Source organism: Heloderma suspectum, chromosome 13 (assembly GCF_057233095.1).
Source record: "Heloderma suspectum isolate Gila_16-S chromosome 13, 16-S_ref, whole genome shotgun sequence".
Lineage (NCBI taxonomy): Eukaryota > Metazoa > Chordata > Lepidosauria > Squamata > Helodermatidae > Heloderma > Heloderma suspectum.
The window spans coordinates 17,742,763-17,754,826 of NC_139470.1; the positions used below are offsets into that span (position 1 = coordinate 17,742,763).

At 45.8% G+C, this 12,064-nt stretch overlaps 1 protein-coding gene across 10 annotated transcripts in view; it reads right to left on the reverse strand.

Moving 5' to 3' along the window:
- Positions 1-938: 938 nt before the first annotated feature.
- The window catches only part of HIC2 (HIC ZBTB transcriptional repressor 2), a 142,890-nt gene continuing 131,764 nt past the window's right edge, over positions 939-12,064 (reverse strand). For all 10 annotated transcript variants that reach the window (XM_084819637.1, XM_084819628.1, XM_084819632.1 and 7 more), the window contains one exon: positions 939-9,645. In XM_084819637.1, coding sequence (XP_084675763.1) covers positions 7,887-9,608 — 1,722 coding nt within the window. In that variant the 5' untranslated portion in view covers positions 9,609-9,645 and the 3' untranslated portion in view covers positions 939-7,886. The remainder of the gene's footprint in view (positions 9,646-12,064) is intronic.

A 12,064-nucleotide genomic window follows, 5' to 3' on the forward strand; every position in this document is an offset into this window, starting at 1 on the left:
TGTGGTGTCCTGTTTGGTTGGGGCCACCAAAGCACTCTCCCTGTCATAGGGATGGTGACTGCCACTCAATGGCACAGTGCATCTACGAGAAGACCCGCTATATTTTTATTGAGGCGGGGTTGGCATCCAGTTGAAGACTTGCCGGTGCCTGACGGCACAGAGCTTACACAAGAGCTGCGGTACATCATGGCGAAGATTGGGCAAGTGCAGTCTGAGGATGCAAATTATCCCAGACACAGCAACACTTGAGAGTGTGGTAGGGCGAGAAGCACTGCAGAACCGCATCACGTCAACGGTACCCAGAAAGATGGTCTGTGATCCATCTCCCCACCCCCAGCTATTCTCTGACGAGCCCCATTCCTCTGCCAAAATATTAGACTATTATTGCTTACACTTTAAACACTAAGAAGGGAACAAGGACAGGAGCAGGTTGTGAGGCATTAAGAGGACTTTTCCCCCATCCAAGAACCAGCACAGATCATGGCTAATGCTGCTTCCACCTGCTCTCTCTCTCTCCCTCCCTTGTTTTGCCATGATGATTTAAAAACAGAACACCCCCTGCCCTTCCACAAGATATTAGGTTTTGCCTTCTTTCCCCAAATTTTCCCAGGTGTTTCCCTCCTTCAGCCTGACATTCCTGCATTTTAGAACAGAAGTGACATGGTAAAAAAAACTGAAAATACTGCTAACCCAAGACTTTGACCTGCACCGTTCAAAATCAGTGCTTTACACACTTGCTCACATGCGCACGTGTACACACACACACACACACACACGCAGGCACACATACGCACACACAAAAACATATGAGAGAAAATAAAGAGGACAGGATATTGTAATAAGAGTGACACTGTAACTGGAAACATTTAAATACAGCAAAACAAAATTGTCTTCTATGCAAAAGCTACAAATGTCCCAGTCTTTGTATTGTCTTCACAGGTTATGGTTTATGGCTATACTGAGAGTCTCTGAGATTCTTTTTTTTTTTTTAAGTTTTAAAATATTTTTAACACTTTTTTTTTTTTTGAAATCCTGTAGTGAAGACCCTGCGGACACACCTTTCATCATTTGCAAATGCTCTTGAGTTTTGTTTTTTTCCTCCTTGCAAAACTGTGCATACAGAATCTTGAGAAATAAATACATTCATTACTGCACATACATATTGATACAAAAAACAACACTGTCAAATAGTGTTTGCACCATCTTTGTTAGATATTCAAGACCAGGCAAAATTAATTTGTTTGTTTTCCATCAGCCTCTCCTTGCCTCTTTCTCACCCCAAAGGTTTTATTATTTTTTCTAACTTAAAATGAGGTGGCTTTGGTGTAAAAAGTGGAAAAACAGCACTAAATCAAACAAGAACTGTCAAGTGGGGAATTGTGTATAATTTTGGAGGGTGGGAGCTTTGGAACTATAAATATTCTTCAGTGATCATTCTTACTTTTATCTAAACAATGCAAAAACAAGCATGCCTTTTTTACATGGAAATACTTTTATATGTCTGTTGGATTCTCTATTTTTCCTTTGGAAAAAAGGATACACAGAGTGTTTCTATACAGAGTGTTTCTACATAGAAGCACTATAACTTGGGATCCAACCCACCCAGGTCACAGTCTGACAAAACCATTGGAAGGGAAGGGTTCATGTAAAAAAGACATGGGTCCCACAGCAGGGCAGGAAATGGCTCCTGATGCACACAGATGCATCTACATAGCGTGTTGGATACAACACCCTGCTGACAGAAAGTGTGTCTTGCATCCTCCAGAGTGTGCCAGATTGCGAACTGGGTTGGATGTACTTCCTGGTTCAGAGACTTGCATGTAAAAGCCCCACAAAAGTCTCATTGGAGTGAATTAGTCCAACGTGTCAAAAAGGAGGGGTGGGGGGGAAAGTGATATAACCTAAACAATTTGGCATTTGAGCCCATGCTCCCAAACCCAGGGAGGGCACCTACCGGATTCAGACTACCTCTCACCAAGTACCCAAGCCTGGTCTAGATTTGATTAGCAAGCCCTTTAATACCTGTGGACGTTTCAGGGTAGCGCAGAGGGCCAGCCGTGAGGTCTGTGCTCCTTTCTGAAGCTAATGCCCAAGATAAAAAGCTACTTGTCAGAAGCTCTTTGGTGTCTTCTGCAAACTGTGGGGCTCCTCAAAGTAGCCCAAGGCTGGAATAAAAGGTTTTTGGGTTTTTTTTGGCAATTCTCCCATTAGCAGGGGCTAGAAACAAGAACAACAGCCCAGCTCTTATGTTAAGCGCCTGTTTCCTCACTTCCAAAGATGGTGTCCTGTTGGGTTTCTCCACCATCTACCATTCCTGTCATCCCGGTCCGATATCTGATTGTTGGAGGAAATACCAGTCTACTTTCTTAATCTCTCTCTCACTCTCTCCCAACATCTTCAAGACAGTATCATATATAATTAATAGTAAAGGGGCGCAATTCCTTTCCGTACAATGTCATTTTAGCAAATGGAAGCCCATCCTTATGAAATCCCCTACTTCCCTGACATGATCCTATCTGTCTCTAAACTCTCTCAATGGAAATCTCTTTTCTATTCACAGGGCATCAACTACTGAGTATTATGAGAATAGGGGTAGACAACCTGCAGCCCACCAGATGTTGGGACTATAACTCCCATCACCCCTGACCTTAGGCCATGCTGGTTGGGGCTGCTGGGACTTGGAGTCCAACATCTGGAGGGCCACAGATTGCCCACTCCTGAGACCGATACCTGATGCATGCTAAAATGTGTTGGAATACATATTACTTCCTATGGAATAGGTGTTTTTTTAAAAAAAATTAAGAAAAACACAAAAATTTTTGTGATCGCCTTTCTGACAGCTAAACCAATGGAAAAAGCAAAGATTAATTTTGTCTGGCCCCTAGATCTGTTGAGGTCTGTAACTGTAAAAGTTTATGTAAACAATGAGATAAATATATTACTATTTTTTTTCTGAGCCAAGTGAGGTTCCATACTCATTCAAATGTGCTTTGGTTTAAAAAATAGTTTTTGTGAATTTGGGTATGAGCTATCTTTTCAATACAACTTATTTTTCTACTTTATTCTTTATTATCCTCTCCTGTTATTCCGAAAACATTCTGGATTTAAACTGACTAAAGCATTTAGTTAAGCTGCCAGGCCTCTGTAACCTTACCTTAAAAAAAAATCCCTCAGGAGGCTCTTTCTGTATCTCCAAATTTTTTTTAATAAAATTAAAAAAATAAAAAACAAACAAAACAAAAAAAGTTATTCCCTCCCCACCCCAACCCTAGAACTCTTAAAATCTTAAATATGAAACTAGTGTTTTGCTTTTTCATTAAAATACAGAAAATGCTTGATACAATACTATGTCGTACAAATGCAGTTGAGTGTCCGGACCCTTTAAATGAGTCCTGAACAGTCCCTGAAGTTTTTGAGTATTATTAGGTTTTTCATTATTATTGTCACAATTTGGAAAGAAGTCATAATTCGGTATATGGAACACAACTCTACACAGCTACTTTTGCGAGAAAAGAAAAAAAAGGAGAAACTTTTTTTTTCATTTTTGTACAATACTCGCGCTGTACACAGACTTTTTGTCGTATTGTTTAAGTGCTGAGGGGAGAAATAAAAATAAAAAGGAGGCTCCTTTAATAATAATAATAATTATAATAATAATAAAAGAAAAAACAACCCCAAGAATAGGTCCTGAAACTTCAAGATTCCAAAACTTCAAACCAGAACAAAACAAACTCCAAACCAACCTAACACCTCCACCCACCCCTCACCACAAAAAACTACTGGAACTAATAAAATTCTGAAGGATCGAGGTATAGTTTGCTCTTTGCACTCGCTATGCTTTTGGGCTCCTCTTTGGATAACTAAAGACGGACATTTACCAATCGGCAATTTACTACGATGGGAATACAAGTACACAAGGACGTACTTTCCAGTAACATCTGCCTCCCGGGGCCAATATCTTGTCATAACCATGCCAACAGGAAGTAAGTGGTTTGACACTACTAATGACCAGTTCCATGTGTGAGGGCGTATCTCTTTTACGGTTAAGCTACCACTTGGAAGTTACCTGCTACCTTGGCTCAGCAAAAGGTCTACCGTTGCACTTACATGGGTCTCTTCTGCCAGTGCTTCAGCTTGGTTGCACTAATGCTTATCATGGTCAATACCAGTTGGAAGGAGATGGGAAAGTGTGGTGGGGTGGGGACACTTTACAGAAACTGTAGGATGGAATGGAGACCATCCCTGTCACTTTGTAACTGTAACAGGAGGTGTTTGGTGGTGGTGGGTAGTTGTGGAAGAAGAGTTAGGCATTGTTCTGCTTTTTTGGGGGGGGAGGGGACAGCGAGGTAGGAACAAAGCAGAGTGAATCTCAACTCTTGACTTCAGATACCAGATTACTGGCTCAGGTCTTGGCTCCAAAGGCATCTCAAGAGTCAGAAAAGGTCTGGATATTTGAGAGGTGAATGGTGGGAAGGGGAGCAAACCAAAGCCCAGTGATTTACATGGTTCAGAAATTAAAATTTCACAGCTGTGCCCTTGAGCTCCAGGGCCAAAGCTGCCCATTGAGGGTTTCCATGCCCAGAATATTAATGCATGGGTGCTGGGTTGAGGCTCTCTTATTTTGGCAAGGAGAGCACCAAACCCATCAACTCGCCACTGGAACTTCCACCATTTGTCAACAGTGGTTGCACGGGGTGGTTCTCATACTATCTCCCCATAGAAACAAATGCAATAGGTACAATACAAAAAGCATTGGGTGGATTAAATACGGGCACCACAGTCCATTAACCACTTGTGAGCCATGTTGTTATAGAACTCCATTGCCAGTAAGGACTTCATTTCACTGGCTGGGGGTGAGGCGGGGGCGGCTTGGAGCACACTAAGGGACGAGTGGCCCCCCCCACTTAAAAGGATAGGGGAGCCCTGCATTCCTTGAGAACTCCATGTGCGTTGCAGTGTGCTGTGCATAGAGCTCAAGATGAAGGTTTACAGGGTGCATTTATTTTTCTTCATTGCGTCCCATAAGGCAGACAATGACAGTGATATTACCCCCCCCCCCGAAAATAGCATCTTGCAATAAGATGGGGTGGGAGGAATCTTCTCTTCACAGTAGTGCTCTGTTAGTGACCCACAAAATCTAGACAAAATAGAACTGCGGTACTAGAACAAGAGGGGTTATGTGGAGTTAAATAGCAGCCCCTGGTGATGAGTGAGGTAAATTTATGTAGAATTTGGGGGAGGGAGATATATTCCCTGTAACCTGACTAGGCTCAATATGGTTAGGTGTAATCTGTATTGCATGAAGCTCTGGACTCAAGGTTTCCTCAATTCATTCAAAGTGACCCAAAATACTTTTACGGATTAGTCACTCTCTTAACCCAGGGGTGGGGGGTGAGGGAGACGTTTAAAGGGGTGAGAGGGAAAAACTAAAGAAAGCTTATCTTTGTTTTATTTGAACATGCTCACTTTTTTTTGGTCTAAACGTAAAAAGACAAAGAAGTTTTTTTCTTTTTCTTTTTTTAAGGAAAAAAAAAGATGCAGGGCTTTGGTAAACCCTACCAATAATAATAATAATAATATTAATTATCGTCATCATAATAAAAAGAACAATGGTTTTGAGCAAGAAAGTTAAAGAGGAAAAAAATGTAAACCTTACTCAATTTAGACAGGATTCTAAAGGGACCATGAAATTTTTACCACCACACTCCACCCACTTGCGGGGGGGGGGGGGAGCCATCACTTTTTACAAAAAGGTCACGCCAACGAAGTCGAGGGGCCATAAAATGGCAGGCGATACCCTGGTCCTCTCCTCCTAACCTATAGCAGCTGTTGGCCGTGATGTCTTCTTTAGATGCCGTGAGAATTTTCTCTCTTCCATTTTTCCAACTTGTGTGCATGTGTTAAGATTTCCTTAATAACAACAACAACAACAACAACAATAATAATAATAAAAGCAGAAAACCACACACCCACACCCCTTAAAAAGGGAGGATATGAAACACTTTGGTTGGGCTTTCTCCACATACTTATTGCACTCTGGATCTTAGTAACATATAGCCTGCTACGTCATGGGTCTCTTATCTTGTCAGATGGTCACGCGCTAACCCAGATGCTTCGGGAAAGCAACGGATAAGAGACATCTTCCCCCCGCATAGCATCCAGGTTCAATAAACAAGGCTGGAAAGAGCCCAAAAGCTCTTTAAAGAGAAAGTTTCCTCATGGATAGAAAAAAATCAGTAATTTGGTGAAAACCAGTAACCCCTACAGCGCTATTCACTTGGGCCTCCCTGGCTTATAATCTACCTATTGTCTTTGGCCAAGTTTTCTTCTATAATTATTTTAGCTGACTTCTTGATGGAAGGACGAGGTGGTAAAAATCCCTTAACTTTTAATTTAGTTCCTACTTTGTACACTTACTTACAAATGGGGGGGACGGGGACGGGACAAAACGCCACACCTAATATTTCACTAACCATCTTATTGTTCTCGTGAATTCAAGAGGTAGCAAAGGGAACGGGCCTAGTCATTCTGACCCATTCTTTAGTGAGGGAGAAAAAGCTAAACACACACACACGCACGCGCGCGCGCTCACACACACACACACACACACACACACACAAAATAATAAAAAAGTACCTAAAGGAACTTGTAGCAATTCCGGCCTACATCAAACCCACTCCCTGCCTGCTCCGTAGAGTTACCTCAGACCTTCCAGTTCCAACAATTACATAAACGTTAACAATGGTTTTTTTCTCTCTTAACAAAACAAGTACCTCTAAGCAAAGGATATTCATACAAAACTAGTAGGGAAAACAACAACATAAAGACGACCCCTGCTCACTTGAAAGAAATTCCCCGGGGGAGGGCACCCAGCCCCCATTCAGTCATGGATAAGGCTAAAGAGGTTGAAATGAGGATAGGAGGTGAGGTTAGAAGAGAAGAGGTACATGTTTGGTGTGCCAACGCTAAAACGGACAAGCTCTGCCACTGAAAAAATGGACGGCGGGTGGGGATGCCACCTTCCGACTGAAAACGTTCCTCTTATACAGCATGCAAAAATTCTTTAGGAGGAATCTTTCACTTCTCCCCTATTTACAGAGAAGGCCAATTAATTGATCATGTCACCAACAAAATTTTCCTCTACTTCAGCCAACGGCCATGGCATCTGTTCTTTTCTGAGGAGATAAAAGTAAAAAACCCAAATGGGGCTCTGTGGGCCAGAAATGTCCTCACAGATAACATTGATAGCTTCCCCAAAAGCTAACTGGTGAAGCAAGCAGATAAAAGCCCGTCGACTAGCAAGAGTGGCCACCACGGCACAGCCAAAGACTTTACGCAATGTCAGCAAGAGCGACGGAAATAATACTGGGGCCGAGTTTTGCAATTATGAGTCCAAAGTGCTAAGAAAGTAAAGAGAGGAAGGAGAAGCGGTCGGGGCCCGTCTTTTCGGTCACAAAGATTGCGCCGTGTTTCCAATTCGCATCAACCTGGAAGAAAAACTCTCTCTCCCTGCCAACCTCTCTCTCCACCTGGGTTCATACAGTTAAGCTAAATCTCCCCGCAGCCTAGCAGACCAGTGGCATTACTTGCTACAATTTGTCCTGACAGGCAAGTGGCGGGGTGGGGATGCAAACATGGGAGGCAGCAGTTTAATGGTGGGCTGGTTTTTTCTTTGTATATTTGGTGGAGGGGACGGGAAGGGGAAGGAGAAGAGAAAGAAATAAAGCTCTGTTTGGTTGAGCCCTCCCCCCATGACTGAACAGGGAAGGGAACGGCCCTTGTTTTTTTGTTTTATGGGTTATTGTTTCATTTATTTAAAGCAGCAAGTCTAGGGAAAGGTATCTTTATGGCCAGTGGGCTCAGACCTCCTTGCAGAGTCTTTGGCTTTATGTCGGAGAGGTATGCATTCGCAGGTGGCTGATGAGGTTGCGTTGCTGGGTGAACTTCCCGCCGCAGAGTTGACATTCGTAGGGCTTCTCCCCTGAGTGGACCCGCATGTGCTCTGTCAGTCGGTACTGCCGGGTGAAGCGCATGCCGCACTCCTCGCACGCAAAGGGCTTGAGGCCCAGGTGGCTGCGCATGTGCCGGGTCATGGTGCCCCGCTGCGTGAACATCTTGCCGCAGATGTTGCAAGGAAACGGCCGCGTCAGCCAGTGAGTCTTCTCGTGCTGCCGGAGGGTGGCCGGATCTTTGTAGCTCTTCTCGCACACCGAACACTTGAAGGGCCGGGGTTCTGTGGTGTAGGGCTGGTTGGGGTTGGACAGATCCTCCGCCTCTTCCTCCTTCTCGTCGTACGTCCCTTCCTCCTTGATGTAGAGTTCTTCCTCCGTGTGTTTCTCCACGTGGGCGTTCAGCTGCTCAGAACTGGGGAAGCCCTTCCCGCATGGGATACAGACGTAGAGGTTGTCCCCAAAGGCCACGGGCTCATAGCCCTCCTGCCGGTAGACGTAGTTGGCACTGGTGTGCCCGCCGCTCTCACTCTCGCTCTGCCCACTGTCGTCGCTGTTCTCCTTGCCGTTCTCCACGTCCTCTTTGCACGTAAATGGCAGCTCTGACCCGTAGGCGCCCAGGCCCAGGCTCCGCTCCGCCGACTTACACAAGGGGCCCATTAGGATGCCATTGGGCAGCCCCTCACTCTCCTCGCCACCTTTGCTACTGCCATCTTTCCTGTCGAAGGCATTGTCCTTCTTGATCCACTCCTTCTTGCGGGATGAGTGGCGCAGACTCTTCCGCTGGCTGCCTTCCGGGAGAGACTGCCGCTCTTCACTCAAGTCCATTTCCATGGGTTCGCAGCTGTCGGCTAGGTTTGGGGGGGCTCCGGCGGTGGACTCTTCGAACGATGAGGCACTGTTGGCTGCGGGGGCTGAGGCAGGTCGGGGGGAACTGCGCTGGCTTTCGCTGTGCTGCGCGTCATCCTGGGAGGTGGCTGTCGGAAGCGAGGGGCTTTTCTTGGACAGGTCGAGGCCGAGCTCCTGGTCTCCGCTGCTCCCGTTGGCGCTGCTGCTGCTTCCGTCGCCACCGTTCTTGCTGATTCCCCTGCTCAAGGCGTGCGGATTCTCTTGGTTGGAACTGATGAAGACCTCGTCGTCCGAGATCTTTCCCTTTGGCATCTCCTTGGAGTGAGAGCCCTTCATCCCTTCGGTTGACCCTGAATAACGAGTGATGACCGAAGCAGTGGAAAGTCTTTGACTCCGAGGGGGTCTCCCGACGCTGGGGGCACCGCCTGCCCTGCCAGCGAAGGACCGCCCGTTGCGTTTCAACTTCTTCCGGCAAAGGGCTGCTAAGTCGGGGAGTTGGAGGTAGCTTGCGGCGGTGAGGAGAGCGTTGAAGTTCTGTTCACCAGGCTGGTCGGTCATTAAGAGCTTGCCAGTATAAATAAAGTCCAAGATTTGCCGGAACACGGTAGGGTTGACCATGTCAGTATCTAAGTTGATCAAGTTGTCATGCAGGACGAGGGATTTGAAGTACATGCTGCTGGCTGCCAGGATATTCTTATGGGCACGAAAGAGGGCATTTTCTACAACAATGATCACATCACAGAGGAAACCTTTGGCTCGTTGCTGGTTTAGCTGCAGCAGCAGTTGTTTGGCATGATTTGGCAGTTCCATCTCCACCTTCTCTTCCTTTCCCCGTTCACTTTATCACCTAAAGATAAAAAAGCGGGGAGCAGGAAGAACAAAGATGGTGAGTCTCATTTTCCATCTGTTACATGCACGCCAAACATTGTCCAGATGAAAACACACAGCTAGATACTTTTAGTGCCCTATTCTCCCAGTAATGAACAGTATCTGACATTCCCTCATTCCTGCAGTCCCCCACTCCTCTGTATATTATTAAACTAATCCTAAGAGGGTTCGTTTTTTTAACTTTTAAGGATGTTGACTAAAATGTTTAATCCCGCAAAGGATCTGGTTGTAATTTATAGAAGTTGGGGACCTGCAAACGAAGCGTTGCAATTTATCCCCACCTTCTAGGATGCTCTTGTCCAGGGCTCCGGGCAGCCTGGAAAAGGAAACGTATAGTACTGTCCAGGCCTTACCTGGGTAAGGTTAAGGACAGCGGAAGAGAAAAGGACCATTTGAAGGATTTCTCAGCATTCTGTTCTCAAGGCCTCTTACCCACAGACTACCTTGCTAGATTCACTCGGTCTGCCCAACTTCTGTTCCTTTAGATCAGGCTTCCCCAACCTGGAGCCCTCCAGATGTTTGGGACTACAACTCCATCAGCCCCAACCAGCAGGGCCAATTGTAAGGGATTATGGGAGTTGGAGTCCCAGACTTCTGGAGGGCACTGGTTTTAGGACCCCCCCCCGCGCATTTTTGGTGTGTGTGGAAGTTCAACGGTTCCTGGTGGGCCATCACTGTTGTTAAGACTCTCTTTCATTTCACAAATTTATGTATTCCTGCATATTCAGGGAGTAGAAACCACTACTTTCTTAGGGGTGGCCCCCTTTCACTTCCAAACTGATAGGCACTTGTCCACCTGAGCTTGCCATTAGCGGGAAGGATAGCTATGACTCAAAACACATTCCTCAGCATTTACTGTCTGAATACAAAGTTGTGGGGAATCAGTGTAGAGCCATTTTGTGTCCATGTGCACAGTATATATTCACATATATGCACACTGTAGTCATATAGTCAGAAATGTATTCTTAGGGTAGTATCCAACAGTGTCATTCCTTGTACTCAAATAGTGCTAGTGAAGCTCTGCCGAATCTTTCTAGTATGCAAGCGGTTGCGCATTATGCTTGCACAGCCAGTTGTGCAACTGCAATGCACAATCACTTGCACAAGCATAATGCACAAACTGGATGCATGTGGGGTTGTGCAATCAAAATGCACAACCCCTTGTGTGACAGGCTGTGCAAATGCTTGCACAGCATTTGTGTATGCTGTGCAAGCATACACAAATACACAAACTTTAGTTGGACTCCCCTCTTGCGCATTGTTCAGAACCTAGTTTAAGAACATAAGAAGAGCCCTGCAGGATCAGACCATGGGTCCATCTAGTCCAGCATTCCGTTCACAGTGGCCAACCAGCTGCCCACGGGAAACCCACAAGCAGAACATGAGTGCAACAGCATCCTCCTGCTCATGTTCCCCAGCAATTGGTATACAGAGGCATGCTGCCTCCGATACTGGATGTAGCATATATCCATCAGGACTAGCAGCCATTGATAGCCTTCACCTCCATCAATGTGTCTAATCCCCTTTGAAATCCATCCAAATTGGTGGCCATTACTACATCTTGAGGTAGCAAATTCCATCATCCAACTGTGTGCTGTGTGAAGTCCTTCTTTTGATCTGTCCTGAATCTCCCATCATTCAGTTTCCTGGGGTGAGCCTGGGTTTAGAAAGATCAGGGATGGAGACCCTCTATGGGTCCCAATGTTTCGTGGATGGCCACACCCCTTTCCCCTGGACATAAGAAGAGCCATGCTGGATCAGACCAAGGGTCCATCTAGTCTAGCATTCCGTTCACACAGTGGCCACCCAGCTGCCCATGGGAAACCCACAAGCAGGACATAGGAACACAGGAGTCAGGAGACTTATGCTGAGGCAGACCACTGGTCCGTCTAGCCCAGTATTGCCAACACTGACTGGCAGCAGCTCTTGAGGGTTTCAGGCAGGATTCATTTTCTGCCCTACCTGGAGGAGACAGGGATCAAACCTGGGACCTCCTTCACACAAAGCATGTGCTCTATCAAACTAAGCTATGGCCCCTCCATGAGCACAACAGCACCCTAACGTCATAGCGCTAGCAGAATGACCCAGCTGGATACTGCCCTTAGAGACCTAACAACATCTCCTCACATGATAAAACTGGGACAGTGACTTACCAGGGACATGACTTACCAGGGACATGACTTACAAGGGACATGGCCCAGAAAACAAAGGGAAGTTGGAGTATATGATACTAAAACAGACCAGCTTCACAACCAAATGCAGCTTTTTCCAAACCAGTGGTAACCAGATTTCGAGTATTGCTCCCATCAGCCCCAGCTGGCATTGCCAATGGTCAGGGATGCTGAGTGTTGTGTTCCAAAACATCTGGAGGAACCCGG